The sequence below is a fragment of the Populus trichocarpa genome, chromosome 8 (genome assembly GCF_000002775.5).
Source record: "Populus trichocarpa isolate Nisqually-1 chromosome 8, P.trichocarpa_v4.1, whole genome shotgun sequence".
NCBI classification, from domain to species: domain Eukaryota; kingdom Viridiplantae; phylum Streptophyta; class Magnoliopsida; order Malpighiales; family Salicaceae; genus Populus; species Populus trichocarpa.
Window position 1 is genome coordinate 126,386 of NC_037292.2, and position 26,981 is coordinate 153,366.

Consider the following 26,981-nt stretch of genomic DNA (forward strand, 5'->3'; position numbering starts at 1 on the left):
CTGACCTTTGAAAAAACAATTATGTCCTCAAGTTTGTAGTTTTATTGATTTTGACAATTCTTCTTTTAATTACTATTTATTTGACTTTTGATGCCTTTTGAAATTTAGTTTTTTTTCGATTTCATTCTAGGCATTTTATTAAATTTGATTTTTTTATCTGATTTGGTCCTTCTATTTTTTATTGCTCTATTTCTGTATTTTATACCTTTCTTGATTATTATTTTTTTTTTGCAATCTCATCCTTTATCATTTTATTGTATTTATTTTTTTAATTTATTTTTTGTCTTCATTCTTTTAATTGCTATATTTTTATAATTTTCTTGATTGTTTTTTAATTTTATCCCTCAATATTTAATTTCATTTGATTTTTTTATCGAGTTTTGGTCCTTATTTTTTTTATTACCTTTTCTTATCTTTTTTTGAGTTTTTTTTTCTATTTAGCCCCTAATTATTTTGTTTTTATATTGTTTTACTTTGTATGAGTTCAATAAAAAAAATAAAGTAAAATAAGATTTTACTATGTTTTCCTTTTTTTTTTTTTTATGATTGATGTGTTGGTTTCGGAAATGAGGATGTTACCAATGTTTGGTTTGCATTGTTTGAATTTTAAATTGTTTTACGTTTTGATATTTTACTTTGTTATTTTTTTTTGTGGTTGTCTTCCAATAGAACAATCTTTTATTGAAATGTTTTTTTTTAAAATTTATTATTTGATATTTGATTATTAGACCATTAGCTTCATTATTTGTTTTTTTTTTTAAGTTATCATAATTTTATATCCTGGTTTATATAATTTAGTGAGGTTAATTTAAATATTGTTATTAATATTATATGAAATGGGGGGCTACTTTGACATACTTGGAATATCAGATAACTTCTCTGACTCAAGTAATTTCTCTTTTGAAACCAATAATTATAAAAATATATGTCCTCTTTAATTTAGTCATGATTAACGAGAGAAAAAAACCATGTCAAATAGTAATTGTTTTTAATAGCTATGGATTTTTCGTTTGAAACCAATTCTTAATTAAGATGTGATTATTATGTACCAGATAAGGCCTGTTATAACAAGTTAACACTACTAGTTTAAATCATATTAGAAAATAATTATAAATCTTGGATGATTGGTTTAGTAAATTACTAGTAATCGAGTAATTTTTTAATTTAATGGTTAATAATTCATTTATTTAAATCTAAAACCTCTATAATTTCTCAAAATAGGTTATGAGACTTTTAAATGGAGATCGTAAAATCACTAATGAAATAAAACATCAATTTGAAGAAGAGTATTGTATTTCAACAAAAGATATGTTTTTAAAAAAATTAATTTTTGTTTTTTTTTTTTTTGTTAAAAATTCAATTTTTTTTATGTTTTTGGATTGTTTTGATGTGCTGATTTTAAAAATATTTTTTTAAAAATAAAAAAATATTATTTTAATTTATTTTTAAATAAAAAAAACTATCACTACTATACACTCAAACAAGTCGCAATAGATAGGGATTTAAAAGGCCAGAACAAATGACGTCCCTACATGCATGCAAGATATATTCAAGCTAGCATTTTACTTTGGTACTACAATAGCAAAGCGTGTAATGTGGAGTATTTATTGAACAAGAGAGATGAAAAGTTATAATGCATGGAGGATTTGGAATTGAAGTTAGATTCTTATATATGAACGAAATGGGAGGAGTGTTTATTCAGCTAGCACACTGTACAAACTAGAGTTAATGAAGATTAATTTGGATCGAAATGAAGCTAGACGAAAAGAAAAGACGATTGCAAAGGAAAGGCATGATATATATATACTGCATCCTACAGCATGTGGAGATGTGATCAGCATGCATAACCAAAGGGAATCCAAGATTTGAAGCAGATGATGAGATTTCTGGTGTCCATGACTCAAAAGTAACGTCGATCTGAGAGGACGTCAGACAAGATCAACTCAATCCATGATCATGGTGGTAGGTATATATATGCACCAATGACTTTGCTCCTTTTGGGATAATTATATATCACAAAAAGGCTGATTGATGCTATACGTAGTGATGAAAGTAGGTAGTGATGATCAAGAGCGAGTCACTCAGCTTAATTCACTCATAAACCACGTTAAAAACATCTCACCATTCCATTTTCAAGTCACGTTTGTCTACCACCACTCAAAGCAACTTTTATCCCCGCAAGCTATAGCTGTAACCGTAGCTTCAAATGGCAAAGACCGGGTTTTAAGATTTCCTATTTTGTATGTATGAACATGACATATAACTTAATCCTAAAATAAATTAGTTAATATGATTCTTCTTGTCCTTTATCGGTCATATCGAAGATTTGGTCCAAACCATCCGTTACTTTAGCTTAAAAATGATCATAAATAAGCTAGCAATCAATCAGCCCCTTCTCCTCATTTCATTTATAAGAAACCCATGTTGAGTCCTGGAAGTTGGAACCTCTCTGTATATTGCATGCCCCTATATTCTAATTTCTTTCTAGTCGTCAGAAAGCTGGTAATGTTTAAAATTCATTAGCAGCACTGGTGCTTGTAATTGCTTATAGAATCTTGCTATACATGTTGTCCTAATTATTAACCCTTAACTACTCCAATAATCCAATTAGAATATCAGTAGTATCTCTTTTGTAACAGTAAGGTTGGAATCCATGATTGTTTTTACTGTTAAGCTAATTATATGTAGATGGTACTGACATGGTATTGAAGCTAGCTGGCTATCCAAGCATTAAAATGTACAATGTATCTCCATTTCCCCTAGCTTAATTACAAACTAACATCAGTAGTACTATGGGATTTGCACTATAGGTTGATTACTTGAATTGCAGTATGAGCAGCAGCTCCTATCTGTGTGGCTATGGCTATGGCACATTTCTTTTCCTAATCGCATTGTTAAGTTCCATAGCTCAAAGTCAGGGAGTGATCATCAACAGTACTAGTGCGTCAAGCTTGCCATCGAGTGTTAGAAGAGACTCCACTACCGCTGAAGGAAAACAATGGGCCGTTTTGGTTGCCGGATCGGCTGGTTATGAAAATTACAGGCATCAGGTATCGCTATATCTTGAGTTATACCTTCGGCATGGATAAGATATACTCCCATGTCCCTGTTGGATTAATTAGCTTTTGAATTTTAATTTAATTAGGCTGATGTATGCCATGCATACCAAATACTGAAGAAAGGTGGGTTGAAAGATGAAAACATCATTGTTTTCATGTATGATGACATTGCGTTCCATGTTGATAATCCCAGGCCCGGCATCATCATCAACAAACCTTTTGGTCATGATGTTTATGCAGGAGTCCCCAAGGTTTAATTATATTTTTTAATATTCACATATTCATAGGTTATAAAACTCCATTGAAGTTACATATGTGTGTGTGTGTGTGTTGGTTTTACTTTCTATCTATTTATTTATCTTGAAAACGAAAATCAAATTCTGATGTGATCCTCTCTTTTCTCCCTTTTTAAGGATTATACTGGAGATAACTGTACAGTGGACAACTTATTTGCTGTACTTCTGGGAAACAAATCTGCTCTTACTGGAGGGAGTGGCAAGGTTGTGGATAGTGGTCCAAATGACAACATTTTCATATACTATGCTGATCATGGTGCTCCAGGTTTAGTCGGTAAGCATTAGCTAATTTGTTTAATCACTTTGGAATTAGAAATCTTCATCTTTTCGTATTTGAAAAGTTTAAAATACATGATATCTGTTCGTTCAGCCCCATTTATTTTATCAATGGAAAGACTAATTTTAAGAGTACAAATTATCTTGCGCGTGAAATCATCAGGTATGCCTATTGGGAAAGACCTGTATGCCAAAGACCTCATACAAGTGTTGAAGAAGCAGCAGGAAGCTAATTCGTATAAAAGCATGGTGAGTAACTACTAGTTTTATATGTTAATTAATTGTCTTGCAGAAATTAAAATGGGATTACACAGTTAATGTATTCCTTGATTAATTATTAATTACAGGTATTCTACCTTGAAGCTTGTGAGTCTGGGAGTATGTTCGAAGGTCTTCTTCCAAGTAACTGGAGCATATATGCAATTACTGCTGCAAATGGAGAGGAGAGTAGCTATGGAATATATTGCCCAGGATACTACCCTGCTCCTCCCCCAGAATTTCTTACTTGCTTGGGAGATGTATTTAGCATTTCTTGGATGGAGGATAGGTTCATTATTAGTTTTATAATAACATTTAAAGTTAATCAAGCTGACTATTAATTTTATTTAACATTCTGTTTACACATGTGCATGCATATATAAACACAGTGATTTGCACGACATGAGCCAGGAAACTCTGCAGCAGCAATATGAAGTGGTATAATATGTGTATGTGTGTGAAATTAATGATTCTAAAAACAAATTGCTCAATGATTTTTTCTTATTCTTAACATTTAAGTAATATTTTACCTGTAGGTTCGGAGAAGGACAGGATTTGATTATGAAGATAGGTCTCATGTCATGCAATATGGAAACATGGAGCTTAGTAAGGAGCTGCTCTCTTCTTACTTGGGCACAAACGCTGCAAACGATAACTACGCTACCAACATTAATATCGAAGAATACCCTTCTATGATCCCAAGAGCTTTTGACCAACGCGAAGCAACTCTTCTTCATTTCTGGCACAAGGTGATTTAATTTGAATTGCTACTCTAATTGAAAGGGAATCAATGTAATGTAAAGTTGTTTCATTTTAATTATCTTCTCAGTATCAAGAAGCCCCCGATGGATCTGATAAGAAGGCCGAGGCTCACAAGGACCTACTTCGCATACATTCTCATATAAGGCATGTGGATCGTAGCCTAAGCCATATTGCTTCAACTCTGTTTGGGGATGAAAACGCAGCAAATGCAATGAAGCATGTTAGACCTTCTGGGCAACCTCTTGTTGATGACTGGGATTGCTTGAAGGGCCTTGTAAGTCTACGTATATATTAATTCATAACTATATGTTTGTACTGATCCGGCTCAAGAAACATCCTCCACTAGTAAGATTACATCATGGGGGGAGGAGAAGAAGGGATCTTTCTTTGTGCAGCCAACCATTCACTGATCTCATGCTAGCTACCTCCTTGTTTGTAAATTGCAATATGCAGGTGGAAGCTTATGAGAAACAGTGTGGAGGTCTGTCATGGTATGGAAAGAAGTACACGAGAGTGATAGCAAACATGTGCAATGCTGGGATAAATGTGGAGCAAATGATCGGTGCATCCACCAGAGCATGCTCATCAAGGACCACCACCACCACTCCTACTAGAGGCTCCCTTCAAAACGAATTTGACAAATAGATTATAGATAGAAAGCAGTACGCTGGTATATGAATGTTTAAAATGAAGCTCTCTGATCTCTCTACAGATATATAGTCACGGGGATCAAGCATAATGTTAATCTTCCATATAAATAATTATAGCACATGAAGGATGTGATTTACTAATTATTTCCGTGCTGATTGTTTTTATAATTGCCATGTTTATGTTCATAACTAAAATGTGATAACCAAAATCGCAAAATAATAAAAATTTATTGGATATCACTTGTTATTACTATAATTATCGTCATCATGATTTACTAGACACTACTTGTTACTATTATAGCTATCGATCACTTAACCTACTAGATACCATCTACTATTAAAATAATTATCGATCATTTTACTTCCTAGGTATCACTTGTTACCGGTTATTATTCTTCTGAATTTTTCATTTCAAGTCATTAAATTGCTTTAATTATAAAAAAAAATTAAATTACTTAAACTAAAAAAATAATTAATTATCCAACCCATTAATTTTATTTTTAAAAATCTTGATATCAATCATTATCTTTTATATATTTTACAATTGCATTTTACATGACAATTTTTTACAGCTTATAAGCTGAGCTAAATAAGCTGGGTCAAACACGGTGCTTGCACAGGTACCTAATGCCCTCTAAAAGATAGTTCATTTGTTTTTGTTTTTTTTTTTCTTTCAAAAAAAGAATTCATTATTCGGTTCCTAGGTTCTTTTTTAGTTGTTTTGGATTCTTGAGAGGTCGATTTAATTATTTTTATTCTGTAAATAAAAGAAGGAAGGAACTGGAAAATCGGTGTGGAGTTTATAAAGTTGATGAACATCAAGCGATGTGAAGATATGTAGTGTTTTTATTTATGTTAATGGGTTATCTTTCAAATTTTTTTGAAGTGATAAATAAATTTATATGAATATTATCATTTTGAATTTGAATTCGAGAAGAGAATCTAAAAAAATAAACCCTATAATCCGTTGGTGAGAAAGCTAATGCTCCACCTCCTCTCTCGTTTCTTTGATAATTGTTATGGCTTATGGCTTTGTTTTGAGAGGACATGGATTTGAGCATGCACACGTGTCTTTTTGGGTGCAACTTACTTTTTTCATTTAGTATTTTTCCACTTGTTTCATTGTCGCACACCCTAATTTATTTCATGTGGTGTTGATTTGTGATTCTTTTAAATCCATTGTAGAACAGGATTGCATATCCTTACCTGGTTTTCATGTGGTTCACTATGCTATTTCTTGAGATATTGTTATCGTGTCCTCCTATGGTGGACTAAAGTAACCTTTGTTTTGTGCAGATATTTCGAGTACTCAAGCAAATAAATGTCCGTGTTCTACTTGTGCTTTTGCTCTTGCTCTTAGGTTTTGGAGTGATCTTTTACATTGGAGCAAGTACTTCTCCAATTATTGTGTTTGTCTTCACAGTTTGTATCATCAGCTTCCTTTTTTCAGTTTATCTCACCAAATGGGTACTCTCAAAGGATGAGGGACCTCCTGAAATGATTTCAGGTAACCTTATGCTCTGTTTTTAGGTAGAAATGTCAATTCCACTCTGTGCGCATAGTCAATTATTCTGATTTTTATGTATCAGCTTCATGTCTTGATATTATTATCTTACTTTATAGATATCAGATGCAATACGTGATGGAGCACAAGGCTTCTTCAGGACCCAGTATGGTACTATTTGTAAGATGGCAATGCTACTAGCACTGGTGATCCTCTGTATATATTTGTTCCGCAGCACAACTCCTCAACAAGAATCTTCTGGCCTTGGAAGGTGATTACATGTGTAAAGTTTGTTGAGGCATTGCGTCCATAATTTTGTCGCGTGATGACAAATGACCAGTTTTTTTGTGGTTGTATCCTTCTGATACAGGTCAACATCTGCATATATCACTGTTGCTGCATTCCTTTTGGGAGCTTTGTGTTCGGGTGTTACAGGTTATGTTGGGATGTGGGTGTCAGTACGTGCAAATGTTAGAGTTTCTAGTGCTGCGAAGCGGTCAGCTAGAGAGGCATTGCAGGTTGCCCCTTTTATAGTCCATTCTCTGTTGAATAATTGATGATTTTTACCTTAACTGGAAAATATATTATGCAGATAGCTGTTCGTGCTGGTGGTTTGTCTGCCATAGTGGTGGTTGGCATAGCCATCCTTTATGCTACATTTTATGTATGGTTGGGTGTGGATTCCCCTGGTTCAATGAAGGTCACTTGTCTTTCTAAGTTATATATATGATTTATAGCAAATGGAAACAATTTCACCTTCTTAAATGTTTTTGTGAACGCTGAAGTTTATTGCTGTGTGTCATACAACTAAAATGGCAATGTTTTATGTTCTTTCCCAGTGCCTCTTATCCTTGTGGGATATGGATATGGAGCTTCATTTTTTGCACTGTTTGCTCAGTTGGGTGGTGGAATATACACAAAAGCTGCTGATGTTGGGGCTGACCTTGTTGGAAAAGTAGAGCAGGGAATACCAGAAGATGATCCTAGAAATCCTGCAGTGATTGCAGATTTGGTATATGCTCTTAAAATTTGCAGCTTCCTCATGTGAAGAAGTATATATTAAATACACATCTTGGTTTTGACATTCGGTTTAATTATAATTTGCTATTTCAAGGTACATGATTTAGGATAAAGTCTGTCTGGAAGTTCAAATTAGTAATAAGTTGCATATATTTATCCTTTTGTTGTTAAATTTATGTGGTCTTTTCCTTAGCTGCTTTCATGTTTTCTCTTCCATGATGTATACTATGCATAAATCTAAACTTGCTCTGTAACTAATAAATTGTTGTGTGAAAGGTTGGAGATAATGTGGGTGATTGTGCTGCTCGAGGTGCTGATCTTTTCGAAAGTATTGCTGCTGAAACAATTAGTGCCATGATACTTGGGGGAACCATGGCCCAGCGTTGCAAAATTGAGGGTAAGTATCTTTATTTTTGTTCATACAGATTCTTCACAAGCATGTCACTGGTTTTGTCCAATAATGAAATTTACAAAAGTATGAAATTAATAATGTTTTCATTGGTGATATGGTTAAATGGTCTGATGGCTATAGTCACGCATGCTCAGCTAATTGGGTTTTATATCAGTATTATACTTACTAGAGAGTGATAGCATAATCAGAGCCTTCATTATGCAATGAGATGTCTAATCACATGCATTTTGTGAGGCTTTACCTATTCAGGAATTCATTAATGCTTTTTTTAAAAAAAGTTAGGCCATTCCTCTTCTTTTGTAACTCGTATTCTTTTTTAGTGCAAATCCATCTGGCTACATCTTGTTTCCTCTTGTCGTTCATTCATTTGACCTGGTCATATCTTCAATTGGAATTCTTTCAATCAGGAGTACTCGTGATTCTAGTGTGAAGTCTCCCATAGAGGATCCAATGGCAATCCTTCAGAAAGGATACTCGGTTACAATATGTCTGGCAGTTCTTACATTCGCTGCGGTAAGATAAGTTTTTAGAATTGAAACTTGTCCATGTTCTACTTAATTATTTATCTTCTACAATCTTGCAATTTTACAGTTTGTTTGCAATAACTCTGCTTTTGATAGTTTATTTTAATATCCAGATTTGATCTAGCATCAAAAGCCTGCACTTTCTGTTTTTTATTTGTGCGAGTTATTTGCAGTCTACCTATTGGATGCTTTATACAGAGCAAGCACCTTCAGCATGGGTTCATTTTGCGTTATGTGGATTGGTTGGAATCATCACAGCTTATATTTTTGTCTGGATCACCAAGAACTATACTGACTACAAGCATGGTCGTGTACGCACATTGGCTCTTGCTAGCTCCACCGGTCATGGGATTAACATAATTGCAGGAGTTAGTCTGGGGCTGGAATCAACAGCCCTTCCTGTTCTTGTCATTAGTGTATCCATAGTTTCATCTTTCTGGCTGGGTCACATTGCAGGGCTGGTTGATGAGGCTGGAAACGCCACAGGTGGGCTGTTTGGTACAGCTGTGGCCACAATGGGAATGCTCAGCACCGCATAATGCTGTTTGGGGTGCTCTCCTTGGTGGTTGCAGGTTTTATCGCAATGCTGAGCTTGCTTCTCTCGTGTCTCAAAAATTGGTTGCGGAACCTGACCCTGACAAAGCTGCGGGTTATCTTTCTCTTTTGGCACATGTGTATGCGACTGCTGAAAAGTGGCAGGATGTTGCTACTGTGAGACAGAAGATGGTCACGATGGGTGTGAAAAAGCCTGCTGATCGAAGCTGGGTTTAAATAAATGAAGTGTTTCATGATTCTGTGGCAGGTGATAGGACTCATGAAAATACATCTTCAATTTATGAGATGCTTGGAAAGATCCCCCAGCCAAGCAAAGTTGGAAGGCTATAAACCAGACATATCAAAGGTGTTACCAGATGTTTACGAGTAAGTCAAGCAGAGTACCAACATTTTATGTTGATTTCCCACCTTTCTCCTTGAAAACGAAAACGCTGCCTCATTCTGCTTCAAAATTCTTGTTCAATCTAGCAGAAGTTTTTCATCTAATGACACCCTTTCGCTAAAATGTATGTTCCTGGTTTAAGTTCTTGTTTTGATGGAAAGTCCAGCAGGAATTCTGCGGACAGTGATTTTGAGCAACGGCTTCAAGCAGTTAGAAGGTGATCAATTTCATAATCTTCACATTCTTAGAAAGAATGCATGCTTTTTATAATTGCTTCTCATCAAAGTATCTAAAATATCACCTCAACTGGCCTTACAGTCACTCTGTATTACTCTGCCCATTATATAAATTCCTTTGTATTAAAAAAAAATTAATTTTCCTTTTTACTATGACTATCATTTTTTTTTGTGCTGAGGATCATTAATTAAATTTAAAAAAAAAACTAAAAAGGATAGGTGTTTCATCGTGTACTAAGACATAGGTTGTAATAATAAAATGATTATTTTATCATTTTTAAATAAAATTATTTAAATAATTATGAGGAGCAAAATAAATTTTTTACAAGGTCTATTTGACAATATCATATCGAGGATTAATTAATTATATATATATATATATATATATATATATATATATATATTTTAAATTCACAATAAAATAATTTAAATCTCTAAAAAAAAAACTATGGTTCAGAGCTTTTCAATCTTTTAATGTTTTTCATTGGACAGTAAAATAAATACATTACTCTTAAAAACAAAAAACAAAAATAACATTCAAGGGTATTTTTATATTATAATCATGATTTTTAGTTATAATTAATTTTAATTAGAGACAATTCAAATATAAATATAATTAAAAAAATAAATAATTGACGCGTATATAGAAGGCACCCACATTCATGGATTTCACACTAGCTTTTTCAAAAACTAAACATGTCTTGTCAGTTTGTATTTATATTAGTTTTAGTCATTTTTTTTATTGTTTTTTCTTTTGCTTTTAATGTCTTTTGAAGTTAATTTTTTTTTTCTAATTTAGTCCCTCATTATATTATTTAATTTAATTTAATTTAATTTTATCAAATTTGATCTTTATTCTTTTGATTGTTATTTTTTTGTTATTCTTGATTTATTTTATTTTTCAATTTCATCCCTCATCATTTTATTTTATTTAATTCTTATATCCAATTTGATCCTCATTATTTTGATTGCTATTTTTTTTATCTTTTTCTTGATTTATTTTATTTTTTAATTTAATCCCTCGCTATTTTCTTTCATTTAGTTTGTATACCAAATTTAGTCCTTATTATTTTGATTGTTATTTTTTTTTAATTTTGGATGATTAGGAATTTTGCTTCGTGATTTTTCATGATCAAGGTCATGGGTTTTGAAGATTATCTCAAATTAACTTCAGTCTTGTTTTATGTTTTTTTTTTTTAATTTCATTCATCGATATTAGGTTATCGGCTCTTAAACTTTGTAATTTTTTTTGTGGGATTATCTTGATTTCATATCTCGAGTCTCGGGTTAGTCAAGTTAATCTGGGTTGACTCGAGTTTTTTTCGATGTGTTTTTTTAATTGATTATTTTTTTTGTGTTTGCTTTTTCATCATTTAGTTTTTTTGAGAGTTGATCTTCATTGTATTATTCAATTTTTTATATGTGAGTTTATCTTGATTTCACGAATAAGTTGTGAATTTAGCATGCTGGCTTGAGTTAAGTTTTATTTTTTTAAAATTGAATTTTTTTCAATTCATATTTTAATGTTTGCTTTGCTCATAATTGAACTACATATTTATTTTATTTTTTAATGAGGTTATTTTGTTCTCATTCAATTTTTATTTTATTATTAAATAAGATTATTGAGACCTTTTAATAATATTTAGAAGGTATGTTTTTTATAATATTAGCAAATGTTCATGTTTTTTTTTAATTAGTCATTGGCTTTTTTTGAGTGTTTTTTGTTGGTTTATTTTTTAATTATATTATTAAATTAACTAAATTTATTAAATTCATTCGGATAAATAATTCAAATCTTGTAATTTTCTTGCTTTTCTAAAAATATTATTATTGTCTGAATTTTTTTTTATTTTGTTAAAAAAAAAAAGAAATTTGGCATGGCTTAAGATGTAACACGTACAGTAAAACACGGGAGAAATTAAAGAATTTGGACCTATTGACTATGATGCACCGGTTAGAATTGAAAACAAGACAATTGGACTTGGCACTAAGACCAAGGTACAACTCCTACAATGTGCATTTCCATTTTGGAATCATACGCAGCAATCTCCTTCAGTTATGCTGACACGACTGATTTCTACTCTGGAAATGAATAGATTGGAGCGGCAGTAGCTTTTCTGGTCTTCGGCTTGGTTTTTGCTCTTGGAGACTTTCTTCCTTCAGGAAGGTATGCTATGGTGCTCTTGAATTTTGGTTCAACCCGCAGCGATAGCGCGGGCAATAAACTAGCATACACACATGCAATCTCGTTTAGAAGAAGGGGAAGAGAACAAGGTACAGATGTTAGTTGATGAAAAAGGAGTCAATATTCCCACCACCGGCACCGGCACCGACTTGACAAGAACTTCTTCCCCTTCCACTTGTACTACTGCTACTGCTACTTGCACTACTACATCTTCGAGAGCTCTACAGCAACGCTTATTCTCTCTATTACAAAGAAAACAACAACCAACCCTTAAACATGTCACTCAGATTCATGCCCAGATTCTCATCAACGGCTTTTCCCGCACTAAAAACTTCCTTCTTGTACACCTTCTCTCCTTCTACAGCAACTCCTCTGCTCACCATCTCCTCTCTGCCCACTATGTCTTTAAAGATATTCAAAGCCCCAGCACTATCCTCTGGAACCAGATGATTAGGGCTCATGCTCGGAGCCAAACCCCTGCCAAATCTATTCAGTTCTTCAATCAAATGTTGCTCACCGATTCCCGCCCTGATGCCCACACCTATTCCTTTCTTTTGGCTGCTTGTACGTCTTCTTTGTCTTTGAGGGAGGGACAGCAGGTTCACTCCAAAGTATTGACTAATGGCTATTATTCCTCAAATGTCTTTCTCATGTCCAAGTTGGTTAATTTCTATGCTGCTGTTGTTGGTGGCGAAGGCGCTGCTCTTGCATCCGCACGCAAAGTGTTTGATGATATGTCTGAAAGAAATGTTGTCTGCTGGAATTCCATGCTCGCGGGGTATATGAGGCGTGGAAATCTTGACGGGGCAAGGAGGATTTTTTATGAGATGCCAGAGAGGAACGTCGTCTCGTGGACTACTATGATTTCAGGGTATGCGAAAAATGGCAAGTGCAAGCAGGCATTGAATTTGTTCGATCAAATGAGGAAAGCCGGAGTGGAATTGGACCAGGTGGTATTATTGGCAGCCTTGACAGCGTGTGCAGAACTGGGGGATTTAAAAATGGGGATGTGGATTCACTCGTATATCCAAGATACCTTTGTTGGGTCAAACCAGCGAGTGTTGGTTTCTTTGAACAATGCACTTATACACATGTATGCTAGCTGCGGTATGATTGATGAAGCTTATGAAGTATTTAGGTGGATGCCAGAGAGAAGTGCGGTTTCCTGGACAAGCTTGATCACTGCTTTTGCAAAACAGGGCTATGCGCAAGCAGTTCTTGAAATATTTCGCTCGATGCAAAGATTGGGCACTTCGGAAGCAAGGCCCGATGGCATAACCTTTATTGGGGTTCTCTGTGCGTGCAGTCATGCTGGACTTGTTGACGAGGGCCGTCAACTCTTCAAGGACATGATTCAGCGTTGGGGTATTAAGCCTAGGATTGAGCACTATGGGTGCATGGTTGATTTATTGAGTCGTGCTGGTTTCTTGGATGAGGCACAAGAACTCATTGCGACCATGCCTGTAAAACCAAATAATGCTGTTTGGGGTGCTCTCCTTGGTGGTTGCAGGTTTTATCGCAATGCTGAGCTTGCTTCTCTCGTGTCTCAAAAATTGGTTGCGGAACCTGACCCTGACAAAGCTGCTGGTTATCTTTCTCTTTTGGCACAAGTGTATGCGTCTGCTGAAAAGTGGCAGGATGTTGCTACTGTGAGACAGAAGATGGTCGCGATGGGTGTGAAAAAGCCTGCTGGTCAAAGCTGGGTTCAAATAAATGAGGTGGTTCATGATTCTGTGTCAGTTGATAAGACTCATAAAAATACATCTTCAATTTATGAGATGCTTGGAAAAATCCACCAGGCAAGCAAAGTTGAAAGGCTATAAACCAGACATATCAAAAGTGTTACCAGATGTGTATGAGTAAGTCAAGCAGAATGTTCATTTTATCCGTTTCCATCACCTTGCCACAATTGTTTCTGCTGCAACCTTTCTTTTTCCACTTATTCTGCCACCTACGTAGTTCTGTTTGACTGCTTGTTGTTTGCTTAACAATTTGATGCATACACTCGCAGAACACAACAAGAAATCCAAACTTTTGTTTTGGCCAAAAAAAGAAAAAAAATGAGAATGAATGGCGTTGATGTTATTTTTGAAATACTTCTTCACCTACCCTTAAAGCCCTCGCTGACATCCAAGTGTGTCTGTGTGTGAATGGTGGAATTTCCTGAATAGATTGATGTTGCTGAAAGATCAAGAACCTTAATTAAGCCAATGAAATTGTGTGAAAAAGAATCTGCAATTAATCAGTGTCGAATCTTGATTGATGGATAATGTTATAAAGTCGAAAGTCTGGTGCACAGTGGTAGAAATATATTATATGTATCGGTTACATATAACTTTTATAATACTAAGCACCCTTGAAAATTCATTTTTACAAACTATTACTTACATGTGTAAAAGTCATCTAGAGATATATATGATCATTACCTCCAAACTATCATTTAATCAAACTAAGCATTCAAAATTAAAACTTATATTGATTCTTCTTGCAGGAATTAAGAAGTTGACTAAGCATACACACATTAAGAAAATACATTCTAGGAAGATTATGAGTTTTCTGAATCTTGGGAAGGCTACTTATCTTTTCCTATTTCGTGATAAATTAAGAAAATCTTAAACAATGCTGCAATTTAAGGAATGTCCTGATGTGCTTTTTTTATGTCCTAATACGACCCTCTCCGTTCCCTAGTATTACTATATATAGATTTCAGTTCGTATGTTTCTTTTTCTTTTTTTCTTCTTTTCGAGCCTTGTGAACTAGCCTGCTGCTCCTGTCTTTTTCGGTCTTCTGCTTTGTTTTTTTTTTTTTTTTTTCTCTTTATAATTTACTTTCAAGATATTTGAATACCACAAGATAAAAGAAAAGAAGTTGGAAGAGAAGGTGACAAGAGAAATCAAAATCTTGAAATCATTAAGGTGATAAAGTCACCAACTGGTAATATGTATATATAGTGATAGAGTAGTTAAAATCTGGCTAACTCTTATTATCTTGAGCAGGAGAGTGGGAGGTTAGGGGAAGATGAGACGCGCAAGTTTTTTCAATAGATAATTTATGCTGCGGAACACTGCCATTGGAAGAAGCTTGCTCACGGAGACCTTAAGCTTGAGAACTTATTATTGGGCTAGTCTAAAACCAAGGTAAAAATAGCTGATTTTGGGTTGAGAAACGTATTGCCTGATGACCATCTTTTTGAGGCTATGTTGCCCCTGAGGTTTTATCTGGGAAGCCATATGCTGGGCCTCCAGCAGATGTATGGAGTTGTGGTGTTGTTGATAAGGGAATTTTTAGCATGTATATTTTCTGCTATTCATGCTTGATTTTTAAATATTTTGGATATGTTGCACAAGACAATTAGAATTTTGAATCTCTTTTTGAACTATTGACCTCGTGGGAAATTAATGTGTTTTCAGATCTTAGGTTACTGAACAGGCAGAGCCGGGCAGTGAAACTGAACAGTGATTCATTATGTGCTGCAAAGAAGCTATACAATTTAGTTCCGGATGTTCGTAACCATTTTCAAATAGCTGAGATGAAGGTCTACAAAACATATGAAGGACATATAACTCAGTTTTGTTGTTTCGAAGCCCAAAAAGCGAGTTGAAAAACAAGGATTGAACCAGCCCGAAATTCCTGCACTGCAAAGACTGTTTCGGTTTATAGCCCATATCTCAACGCTCAGAGGTCCAAAAATTGCAAGATCAGTGTCGTTGGAAAGAAAATTTGATTCTCTACAATTTCTCCAGAAATAGAGATCTTTGAATTCGCACGTTTCCTACCTCAAATCTGGCCCGCAATGTCTGGGTAGGAGAAATCAATGCAGAAAAGGAAATTTTCCTCATTACTGCAGGGGTAGAAAAGCCACAATATAAAAGAAGAGTTACGGGTCAGAAAAACAGAGGAGGGGAGACACTTAGAAACCCTGAACATAGCAAAGAAAAACAGAGGAGGCGGCACCAACAGGAACACCAAGAACAGAGGCAAAAATATTGAAGACCGGGAGGACACCTATCTCTTCCACTGAAATTCTCTGCTTTTGAGTGATGTTCATCGTATCAAGTTTGTTTCTCTTTGATTTAACTATGGAGTAGACTTTTATTCTGGGATTTTTGATGTAACCTTACTATGAATATGTGAACAATTTCTTCGATTGAATTATTACATTAAGATGTTGAGTATTTCATTCTATGTGTAATGCTTGCGTGTGTTTGGCCAACATCTGCATGATTTAGAATTCAATTTGAAACTGAGAAGTGATAATTGTTTTAGCTATTGTTTGAAATACCTTAAGAAATCTATAGGATAGAGATATCCTAGGAACTTTTGTAATCGTTACAGGTTTTACAGTATTTAATTAATTTCGACAAGTTCAGAACTTTCGTAGAGTATATGAAATTTGTTTGTCGAAATAATTTATTGATGCTCGAGAGAGATTAATATTTACATTAGGAAAACCTGATTATCAACATTAGGAGTAATTAATTTAATCGAGAAAGTTCACATAGGCATAGTTACGGTAAGTCATAAATCCTAGAACCAGTACAATTTAATTCATTAATATTTAATCATTAATTTTTGTTTCATAAACTATCTCATTCGATTCCTCAAATAGATCATAATTTAAAAGACTTTGGTAATTAATAGTAATTTTTACAAATCCTCGTGGGACGATACTCTACTTATCACTTTATTACTTGTTACGATTCGTGCACTTGCGAAATTAACCAACAGTTGTATTGCATGCTATGCTCTACGATTGCCTACCTATGGATAATGATGAAGGCAATGCCAGTACTGATCTCATCCAGGGGGTGGGATGCACACTCTTCTTGGTCATGTATCAGATGATGCAAAAGATCTGATTGCAAGAATTCAATCTCTGAATAATGGGGATGGGGTTTGGATTTGTCGTCAAAACTCGCTCTTTTTTTTTTTTTTATGGCTGGTCTGTTAAAAACCAACACGTTTTTAATAATCAAAGATTCATCTTTATGTTACTTGTAATGGATTTTTCAGGCTAATTCGTTACTGGAGAATCGACCGTGTTTCCAATTGCCATGGCTATAGAAAAGCAAAGTAGCAAGGAACTACATGCTGAATGCGGCTTAATCAATGATCTTGTGTGGGGTAAGAAGAATAATGAGCACAGCTTCTTTTTGTCCATGGCTCATAATAAATAGGATTTAATTACAGGAAGAACTCATTGGTAATATGTCTTCGTATATACAAGTTTTCAGTTAGTCTGAGTCTCTTACCGTATTAATCCCTTGGTTTTTTTTGTTATGAGAAGCCATTGCTGTGTGATCCAGTATCAATTGCAGGAAGCTGTTGGCAAAGGTCAACTGCACTCTTGTTTATTAATAGAATCAGTGTACTCAAAATCAATAAAAGACCCCATAAGCTTTGTCTCCACCAGCAAACGAAGCGGCTCAGATTGTATGTACACTCGACAGTTTCCCCGCACAAGCATCATCACTAGGAAAGGATTATGGTAATCACTAGCAAGGTTGTCAAAACATGCTTTGCGTGTTGAATCGTTTGGAAAAATCGAAAATGGGTGAAATCGGGTTGAAATCGGGTGAAATCGTTAAAATCGGATGAAATCGCATAAAATCGCGATTTCATGACCGATTGAACGATTTCACCAATATGCATAAACTGAAGTAAATGTTTCTCCCATGCTCCAGCTGTCCGGCGCCTATTGGCTGGCTAAATGCACAGTCACTCCAAATCTTCACTCCAGTCATCACGCCAGATCGCATTTTGGGTGTTTCTTCCTTTTCACTGAATACAAATCCCTAATCTCCTTCTCTATTAACCAACCGGCTACCACAAAAGCGACGACGATCAGTCCAGTCTTCACTCCAGTGACCCAGTCATCGGTCTGGTCTTCAGTCCGGTCATCAGTCCAGTCTTCACTCCAGTCACCAGTGCTCACGGTCACGGCTTCCTTTTCATCAACAGCGGCGAGGCGGCGACGATCTCCTTTATTTCCCATCATCAACAGCTCACGGCTTCCTCTTCAATCTTCATCAACAGCAGCAAGCCGGCAACGATCTTCTTTCTTTCCCATCATCAACAACTCACGGCTTCCTCTTCATCAACAGCAGCAGGCGACATCGTTCTCCTCTTTAGCCTTCATCATCAACGACTTCCTCTTCACCGTAAGTTGCTCCCCTGTATCTTCAGCCTTCATGTGATTGCCCATGATGTAATATTCCCCTGTGTAGGCCTTCAAAATGTTAAACTGTAATAGTGTAATATTCCCCTGTACAGATGTTGATGAATTGAATTGATGGAATGATTTTATAATGTTTTGCTTAGTATGATGAATTGAATTGATGGAATGATTTTAATGATTTTAGTGTAAAGCTGATGTTTTGCTTAGTATCCTGATCAAGGTCCTTTCATCAAAATCCATCAGTATTGCCCCAGATAGGATTCCTGATAATGTTTTGTAAAACTGTAAAAGCATTGAGTTTGTTTAGTATGATGAATTGATGGAATGATTTTAATGGAATGTGTTTGCCTGATTGAATGTGTCTGTGGAATGTGGAAATTAGAATGTGTCTCTGCCTTATTGAAATTGGAATGTGTCTCTGCCTGATTTTACAAAAAAATTAATTGTATAGTATATGTACTGAAGCAGATTGAAAGTATTATAGTTTTGTGAATTGTAATATATAACAAAAAGTTTGTTAATTATTAATTAATAGAAAGTTATTTAAATTATGTATGAATTTTTATTTGAACCATGTATTTTAAAGTGCTATGAATTTTTATTTGAAGCATGAATTTTTTTAATGTATTTTAAAATTCCTTACGATTTTACGATTTTACGATCCGTTTTTACGATTCGAGTTTGTTTTGTATTTTCCGTGCCGAGTCAAAATCGTGATTTTAACAACCTTGATCACCAGCCATTACCTAGTCAACTCCAAGCAACTGAAAAGGAAGCAGCTTCAATTCAGCGAGTTCATTTAAAAGACAAGTAAAAATGGTGGATGATAGAGAGGTGAGGAACCTGCTACCCCAACCATCACCCCGGTGCCAGAGGTGCCGCCTCAGACCTCTCTCAGGGCAAATTATCAACGGGGGGGCCAGCCCGGGCAAGGGACATCGGACTTTCTTCAAAAAGAGAAAGGCTGCCACCAAAACACTATGAACTTGTTGATCATGTACTGTATGTATGTGCATTGCTTGCAGCCTTAAGTGAAAGTGAAGATGATTTGCAAAATAGAGGGGTTGGTTTTAGAGTGGAAATGAAGATGCATATGAAGCATTAGAATCAATTTCTGATGTCTGAGTAATATTTTGTTTTAAAGAGTTTGTTGGGTGTTTTTATATAGATACCATCAAAATTTAATAAGATTTTGAACTAAGAAAAAAAAACAAATGTACTTAGTTCAAAATCTTATTAGATTTTTATGGGAGGTAATTTTGAAAAAATAATCTGATTTTGATAGGTGTGTGTAAGCTAATCTAATACACCTTTTACCGCTAAAAATAAAATGATAACCAACCAACAAAAGACAGACCCAATGGTCAATTAGTGAGCAACAACATTTTACGACAGAGACAGGGGAGAGAAACACCTTATCGTCTCCCTCCCCTCTCGTCTGACGTCTCTCTTCCATTGTTCATTAACTAACTACTGACATACACACACATTCAAAAGAATATATATAAATTAATTAATTATAAACAGAATACAAGAAAAAACCCACCATATCAGACCACCAGCCGAGCCGGTTCCCTAATGGCGATAGCGGCGGCGGCGGCAGCCACAATGATCACAAGTAGCAGTAAGTTTTTGAGGTTCGGAGTTCAATGCTCTGATAATTCTAGCCCAAGGCGTGGTTTTGGTTCCAAATCTGACAACAACACCAACAACAAAGTAAGCATCCCATGCTTTTCTTTTCAATTCACTCACTTTGGTCACACTCACAATTTAATTAATTATTCTCTTTATCTTCCTTCCTTCCTTGCCTCCTTTCTAAACAAAAGAAAGTGCGCAGCAGCAGCTCAAGGGAGGAAAAGGGTATGGCGTTACAACAAAGGTGAGGTTTCCTATCCCATCCCATCCCACCCAACCCTAGTTAACTACTTGCTGATTTCTTTTCTGTTTCTATCCATACCTTTCTTACTGTCTCTTATCATTGCTGCTTCTGTTTTTGTTGCAGAAAATCAACTACTAAACAATCTGGTGCCTCGTTACCTTCTCGTTTGTGAATTATTATTACCATCTTGTTTTCTCATCTCTTCTTGCTTTTTTTTCACAAGTAAACTTCTTCAGCTATGTAAATTCTAATGTCCCTTTGTCTATCAACTCAGCTGCTATGCTAATTGCTGTAATTGAGATTGCAAGGTCTAATCATTGTTTTTTTATAACATCCCTCCTTTTTAATTACTGTTGTACAACACTAGTTTTGTTGGAATTAAAGCCTGATTTTTTTCTTATTTGATAACTAAATAAGCACCTCTTACCCATATTAATCAGTCAAAAGCTGAATGGGGACTATCAGACTACTTCCATTTTAGAGCACCAACATTTTATTTTGATTTCCCACCTTTTCTCCGTGAAAAAAAAATGTTGCCCCATTCTGCTTCGAAAATTTTGTTCAATCTAGTAGAAAATGCTCTTCTAATAATACCCTTTAGCTAAAATGTGTGTTCCTTGTAGAGGCACCTGGTTTAAGTTCTCGTTTTGATGGAAAGTCTAGCAGGAATTCTGCAGACACTGATTTTGAGGAACGGCTGCAAGCAGTTAGAAGGTGATCAATTCGTAATCTTTCACATTATTAGAAAGAATGCATGCTTTTTATAATTGCTTCTCATCAAAGTATTTAAAATATTCACCTCAACTGGCATTATAGTCACTCGGTGATTGTTCAGAATACTGTTACTCTGTCCATTATGTAAATTACTTTGTATTAAAAAAAAAAAAATCTTCATATCGATCACTACATATATTCAAAAAGTTTTCAAGGTTTTCCTCTCTCTTTTCTTTTTCCATTCAATATCTCAGTAGAATAATTAATTGCCAAGCCTCTCTCTTTCTTTTTATCATTTTTGCAGTTCTTTTGCTGAGGATCATTCATTCTGTAACTACTCAGGTCAGCACTTGAACAGAAAAAGACAGAAGCAATTAAAGAGTTTGGACCCATTGACTATGATGAACCAGTTAAAACTGAAAACAAGACAATTGGACTTGGAACTAAGGTACAACTCCTACAATGTGCATTTCCATTTTGGAATCATATGCAGCAATCTTCTTCAGTTATGCTGACATGACTGATTTCTACTCTGGAAATGAATAGATTGGAGTAGGAGTAGCTGTTCTGGTCTTTGGCTTGGTTTTTGCTCTTGGAGACTTTCTTCCTTCAGGAAGGTATGTTATGGTGCTTTTGAGTTTTTCTTGCTCTGTTACTTTTTTGTCAGATCAGTTGTTCTTTGCTTTATACGTTCCTGTATAGCTGCTTGATTTATGACTGACCTCTCCGCCATACCAAAAAAATAGAAGAGAAAATGGAAGAGAGTCTACTTTGTTTGGATTTTGGTAGAGTTTAGCCCTTAAATTTCATGAAAGGAGATTCACATCCTTTTTGCTTGTGTTTTTTTTTATGAATTTTATCTCTTCAGTCAGGATAAGTTGTTTCTCTGTTCTTTTCTAAAGCCTGAAGCAGTGATGCCAATCAGTGCACCAGCTTCCTTGATGATCTCATAATTTGTGGATAGTGATAACTACAATTACTTCTTGTTAGAAGTCAAAATTGAATGAATATGGATTGAATGGCCTGATACAAATAAAAGCAGAAGGTTGAACGATCCAATTAAAACATTCTGTAGTTGAAGGACCTTTTTCAGAATTAGGTACCAGCTGAGAGACCACCATTTCAAGCAACCCTACAATATATCTGTATTTTCATTTTTGGAGGACTTGCCTCTTGTTAATCTGAACTGTTACATTTCAGTGATGGTCCAACAGAAGAAGCTACAGTAGTCAATAAAAAGCTATCAGAAGAAGAGCAGAATACTCTTCGGGTAATATTCTTGAAGATGGCTATATGTATTTGTATGTGCAATTTTTTTACTAGGATGTATTTGCAGGTTTTCATAACCCTCCTGACCTATGTGATATGTCACATGCATCACTGTTTCTTCATCACCCTGTAAAGCTTAATTATCTGTCCATCCTTTTCTTGTTGAAAGGAGTATTGACTTATGTTCAGATTATCTTCTACTGGGACGCAAGTTTTCCTTCAACTTTACAGTGAATCCCTGTCAACCCTTTGATGGATTTCGTCTGACAGGTTGCATGATAGTTTACATATAGTAGAACAAGTTCCTCACTCCTTTTACTGTCTTTTGTGTTGCAGGCTAGGTTGAAACAATATGAATTGACACTCAGCACTGCCCCTAAGGATTCAATTGCACTTGAAGTGAGTCAAGGAACATGATATACATATACATATACAATAGTTGAGCAATATTCTTACTAATGTTGATTTATAATTGTGCTCTTGATGTTTAGCTTTATTTTTTCACTTCTAATTTATGGTTATGCTCAAAATACTTAAATATTATGATCCATATCTGTTTAGCTTTGAAAAGTCAAATTAAAAGAAAAAAAAGAAAAAACTCAGGCAATCTGATGTTGCTGGCTTCCCAGCCAAACCACTAGTTTAAGTTAGTTTTCAACCCCCCCCCCCCCCCCCCCCCCCCCTATTCGTGGACTAGTTTTTGGCCATTTTGATGTCGGGAGGTTTAGTCCATTTTGAATTCCTTGTTTTAACACCATGTTAAACAAATCCCCTTCCCCATTTGTGGTTATGACTAAATCAGCTTAGTGTTTGTGAAGAATTGAAATTTATCTCCACAAGGAAGATTAAATATTTTAATGGCACTCATGTCTCAATAACTTCATCAACTGCGTGTTTTTTCTTTTTCAAAAATGTTTGAATTTATTCAAGAAGGCTTGCAGGGAGCTGCAGTAACATTGGCTGAATTAGGAGAATATACTCGGGCTGCCTCTCTGCTTCAGGACTTGGCAAAGGTTTATCCTACTGTATATCACAAGTATGCCATGTATGATGGCATTATACGTGCCTAATACTGTATTGCAAGTTTATTTATCCAAATTAAATCTTAAATAATTTGCAGGAGAAACCAGGCGATCCTGATGTTTTTCGTTTGCTTGGAGAAATTAAATATGAACTCAAAGATTATGATGGGAGTGCTGCTGCATATAGGATTTCTGCAGCGGTCAGTTTTCCCTGATTTTTCATTTATTACCTATTGTTGTTGATGAAACATTGTGAACACTGGGTTTGCCAGACTCGGTTTGAATAGGGTGGAAGAGTCCATTTTTACTCTCATCAAATAGCAGAATATGAGCGCAGTGTAAATTCTAAATAAAATTACTTGATGTTTTATGTTGTTCTTCATTTAGCTGCATGTGTTAGCATAACTATGCACCATTGGCAGAGTGCTTCCTTTCACAAATTGAACAGATCCATTCATCTTCTTTCTGTCCTGTACTTGTTCCCATTCTCAGAAGTATTCCCATAAAGAATAAAAGAAAAGGAGGTTTTCACTTTTTGCCCTCCAGATGCTTAAAGCTTAGACCTGTCTATGTCATGTGGATGCAAAGTGGTATTGTATAGGACTCTAGCAGATTGGTGCAGAAGTGTAGGCATAAATATTATTTATATTTCTTGGTTGATGTTTATCGTTATTCCCTGTATTGATATGCTTAATGGTGCTATCTGCTCTTAAAAAACAGGTATCAAAAAATGTTGATTTTGAAGTTCTGCGTGGTCATGCTAATGCATTGCTTGCTGCTAAGAAACCAGATGAGGTATGTCATATGTCATCAGGCTTGCCGATTGAGATTAGAATGATATCTTTATTCATCCTTATTTGAAAATGTTTTGTACCCGGAGTATGTGCTCATTTACATAGTTAGTTTCCACATGCTATATAGTATTTCGAATTTGGCAGCTGATATGAATTTGACTGAAAATGAAAATTGGATCTTCTTTTTTTCATTTATATATGCACATATATAGGAATACATGGATTTCTGGTTAGAAAAATATATCTTTCCGCAATAAAAATGTTTTAACTTACAAACTCTTTTTCTGTCATTCATGAAGGCTGTTCAAGTCCTCTTGGCTTCTCGTGCTAAGCTAAATTCTGGAAAATCAAGCAGTGTTGATATTAAGGTCGATGGGAATGGTATGGAAATTGAATCACAGGAGGTGGACCCTATTCAAGTAAGTTTTTTTCGCAGTAGCAGATCCAAGATCCTATTGAGGATGGTTGTCCTTGTAGATTGAGTAGCATCTATACATGCCTCTTCTTCTTGTATTGACGATGTTCATGCATAAATGATGAACTCTCCTACTTCAGTTACAAAGTAAAAATCTCAGAAACTGAGTTGTGATTTTTTAGATGGTCTTCATGCTTCAAGTTTATGTTAGGAGCTGTATGACTGCACTTTGTAAAATTATCTGTGTGTTTGTGTTTGTGTATGTGCGCTTTTGGTCTGTTCATCTCATGGGTAGCTGAAATAAAATAAAAATAAATGCATCTGGTACAGAGTGAGCTTATGAATAGGGAAGGGAAAGCGATGGCCAAAATTATAAGTAAAAGGAAAACAAACAAAATGAAAATTTGAGGTAATATAAAGAACTCTGGAAAACATTTTAACATGTGGAGCTGGAAATGTTAGGCAATGACTGAATTTACTGAATTCTGAAAAGACTTTGAAGTATGCTTACTGATGTGGTAAATTTGTTTCATGTTTTTCTCCTTTTCTTGATGTGAATTCTCATTGGTTCTCTGTACCCTGATCTGAGTATCATTTTTCAAATTGTTTTCTTTGCTGTATTTTTTCTTTGGGTTTTAATGAAATGCACTTTCAGGTTGACTTGCTTCTTGGGAAGGCTTATTCAGATTGGGGACATGTAAGTGATGCCGTGTCAGTTTATGATCAGCTTATTTCTAGTCACCCTGATGACTTCCGTGGTTACCTGGCAAAGGTTAGATACCCTTCTGTTCCCTAAAATTGGGTGTTGAGTACTTGAGGGTTTTTTTGGCTGTTTATAACTGATGATCATGATTATGTATTACCAGTAAACACTGGAAAATGTCCCAGAGAAAAAGCTGCAGATTCTCTTGGTGTCTTCATCTTCTTGTGAGTGCCGGTGACCAATCATTGCATATAATTTTTGTTTTTCTGATCTATCTGCAGGGAATTATATTAAAAGAAAACGGGAATGTTGGAGATGCAGAGAGGATGTTTATCCAGGTGAGTATACGAGCATATGACCATCTAATTGCATGGCTTCAGATGAACATATTTAAATGCACATCGGCTCAATTTCTCCCACACACTGTTCATGCGGGCATATGCATTGAATGGTGCACGTGGGTTCAGAGAGCCTCATGAGACATGTACAGCTGCTCTTGAGCCGAGGTGGCATGCTTCATGCCACCCATGGAAAAATGTATATAGGTTCCAAAACATGTACGAGTGATTCACTGGCTTTGAGTAAACATGTGTCACTACACTCTATGTTACAAAAAACTGTTTTGGAACAGAACAAAAAGCGAGTTGGTTTGGAGGCATGGATTTGTTTTGTATATATTAAGTTTCGAGTGCCATTTTTATATCCATATAATAGCATTAGAAAAACCCATTAGAAGAGTCCAGTCACCATAGCTTTAACTTAATTTACTACACAATAGAAACCAACACTTATAAACTCTGAGGATGGAGTTTTTCTTTCCAATATGAGATGACATCTTTATTCATTTACAAACTACTCCAGCACTCTATACTTCTATCCAACTTCTTACAAAGATAATATGCCAGTCTGTCTGAACCAGCACCGATCTTTTGTGAATGAAACAGCATAACATCTGTCTATGGTTTGAGGTTGTTCAACAGCTACCTCTAAGTTAATTGAATTTTCATGTAACGTTGTAATCAGGGCTTCTTAAGTTCCATCTTTCTATTGCTTATTTTCAATGGTTATGTACAGGCACGATTTTTTGCACCGGAGAAGGCCAAGGTGCTCGTTGATCGTTATGCAAGAAAGTGAACAATTAATTGTATATTTGCATGTTCCAAGCCTGAGCATTCTCAACGGGGCCAGACGCACCTGGTGTATACAGCATGATAATCAAGACTCCAGTTTTTCGAAGGATACACACAGCATGATTAGGCGAGCTTGACTGGCCTCTATTTAACTCCGCTGTTGCCTGTTTGGACTGTGTATAGTAGTCAAGGGAGTTTTGAAACCCGAAGGAGAGAGGGGGAGTGCATGTGCTCCCTTTATACTCATTATTATTTAAAGAAGCCTTAGGGTGAAAGTGTAAAGATGTGTTTGGAATTGTGGTAGCTATTATAGTTGTGGTTTGAAAAAAATTATTTTATAAAATGTAATTTTAATTGAAGTTGGTTTGATAAAATATATATTTGGTTAAAACTGTGGTTAAAATCGAGGTTGAATAAAAAATAGTTTATATGTTTGGTCAAAAATATTTTTCAAATTAAAATTTAGTGATAAAATGACTAAAAATGATATGTATTTTAATATAGATGATTTTTAATTAAAATATTGTAAATTTAACTATTATTATATCATGAAATAAACAATATTTTATAAAAAAATATTTTTTATTATTTTATTAAACTATCTGTAATTTCATCACGTAAAATTAATCTGTAAAATTCTTCATTTTTATTTTCAAACCCCAATCACACGTTTAATCACATTGCATAATTATTAATGTGCATGATTGAATTGTTATTTCTATCTTGTTGGTTGTTCTCGACACCTCTTGCAAGTGATA

General features: G+C 35.0%; 4 protein-coding genes across 11 annotated transcripts; all 4 read left to right on the top strand.

Moving 5' to 3' along the window:
• The first annotated feature begins 2,338 nt into the window (after nucleotides 1-2,338).
• LOC7490837 (vacuolar-processing enzyme alpha-isozyme) lies at nucleotides 2,339-5,541 on the top strand. Its single transcript, XM_002310884.2, has 10 exons — nucleotides 2,339-2,502; nucleotides 2,811-3,050; nucleotides 3,146-3,310; nucleotides 3,473-3,629; nucleotides 3,795-3,880; nucleotides 3,979-4,178; nucleotides 4,279-4,327; nucleotides 4,426-4,638; nucleotides 4,719-4,925; nucleotides 5,105-5,541. The coding sequence occupies exons 1-10, from the start codon at nucleotides 2,422-2,424 to the stop codon at nucleotides 5,294-5,296; spliced, it is 1,590 nt and encodes a 529-aa protein (XP_002310920.2). The 5' UTR covers nucleotides 2,339-2,421; the 3' UTR covers nucleotides 5,297-5,541.
• A 779-nt stretch (nucleotides 5,542-6,320) lies between these two features.
• LOC7497772 (pyrophosphate-energized membrane proton pump 2) lies at nucleotides 6,321-9,802 on the top strand. The gene is made up of 10 exons (XM_024606900.2): nucleotides 6,321-6,380; nucleotides 6,487-6,510; nucleotides 6,598-6,723; nucleotides 6,925-7,076; nucleotides 7,176-7,323; nucleotides 7,398-7,512; nucleotides 7,645-7,817; nucleotides 8,102-8,226; nucleotides 8,558-8,750; nucleotides 8,935-9,802. The coding sequence occupies exons 1-10, from the start codon at nucleotides 6,321-6,323 to the stop codon at nucleotides 9,298-9,300; spliced, it is 1,482 nt and encodes a 493-aa protein (XP_024462668.1). The 3' UTR covers nucleotides 9,301-9,802.
• A 3-nt stretch (nucleotides 9,803-9,805) lies between these two features.
• LOC7497774 (uncharacterized) lies at nucleotides 9,806-26,582 on the top strand. 4 transcript variants are annotated; one of them, XM_002310887.4, is made up of 15 exons: nucleotides 19,655-20,013; nucleotides 20,124-20,176; nucleotides 20,300-20,340; nucleotides 20,800-20,890; nucleotides 21,233-21,338; nucleotides 21,437-21,507; nucleotides 22,091-22,160; nucleotides 22,496-22,558; nucleotides 23,101-23,172; nucleotides 23,280-23,381; nucleotides 23,902-23,976; nucleotides 24,275-24,394; nucleotides 25,046-25,162; nucleotides 25,375-25,431; nucleotides 26,168-26,582. In XM_002310887.4, the coding sequence occupies exons 1-15, from the start codon at nucleotides 19,876-19,878 to the stop codon at nucleotides 26,225-26,227; spliced, it is 1,236 nt and encodes a 411-aa protein (XP_002310923.2). In that variant the 5' UTR covers nucleotides 19,655-19,875; the 3' UTR covers nucleotides 26,228-26,582. The 4 variants fall into 4 exon arrangements, with proteins under 4 accessions (XP_052310925.1, XP_002310923.2, XP_024461810.1 ...); XM_006379325.3 differs by having other exon boundaries at nucleotides 19,656-20,013; nucleotides 20,300-20,322; XM_024606042.2 differs by lacking the exon at nucleotides 20,300-20,340 and having other exon boundaries at nucleotides 20,124-20,157.
• On the top strand, nucleotides 11,939-17,356 carry LOC7497773 (pentatricopeptide repeat-containing protein At5g08510). Of its 5 annotated transcripts, none has more exons than XR_002983513.2 (3): nucleotides 12,108-13,978; nucleotides 15,116-15,256; nucleotides 17,133-17,356. XR_002983513.2 is itself a non-coding variant. In XM_024607843.2 (2 exons), the coding sequence occupies exon 1, from the start codon at nucleotides 12,173-12,175 to the stop codon at nucleotides 13,940-13,942; it is 1,770 nt and encodes a 589-aa protein (XP_024463611.1). In that variant the 5' UTR covers nucleotides 11,939-12,172; the 3' UTR covers nucleotides 13,943-13,978; nucleotides 15,530-16,299. The 5 variants fall into 5 exon arrangements, 2 of the variants coding, with proteins under 2 accessions (XP_024463611.1, XP_024463610.1); XR_002983514.2 differs by lacking the exon at nucleotides 17,133-17,356 and adding an exon at nucleotides 15,530-16,299; XM_024607843.2 differs by lacking the exons at nucleotides 15,116-15,256; nucleotides 17,133-17,356 and adding an exon at nucleotides 15,530-16,299 and having other exon boundaries at nucleotides 11,939-13,978.
• Nucleotides 26,583-26,981: the final 399 nt, after the last annotated feature.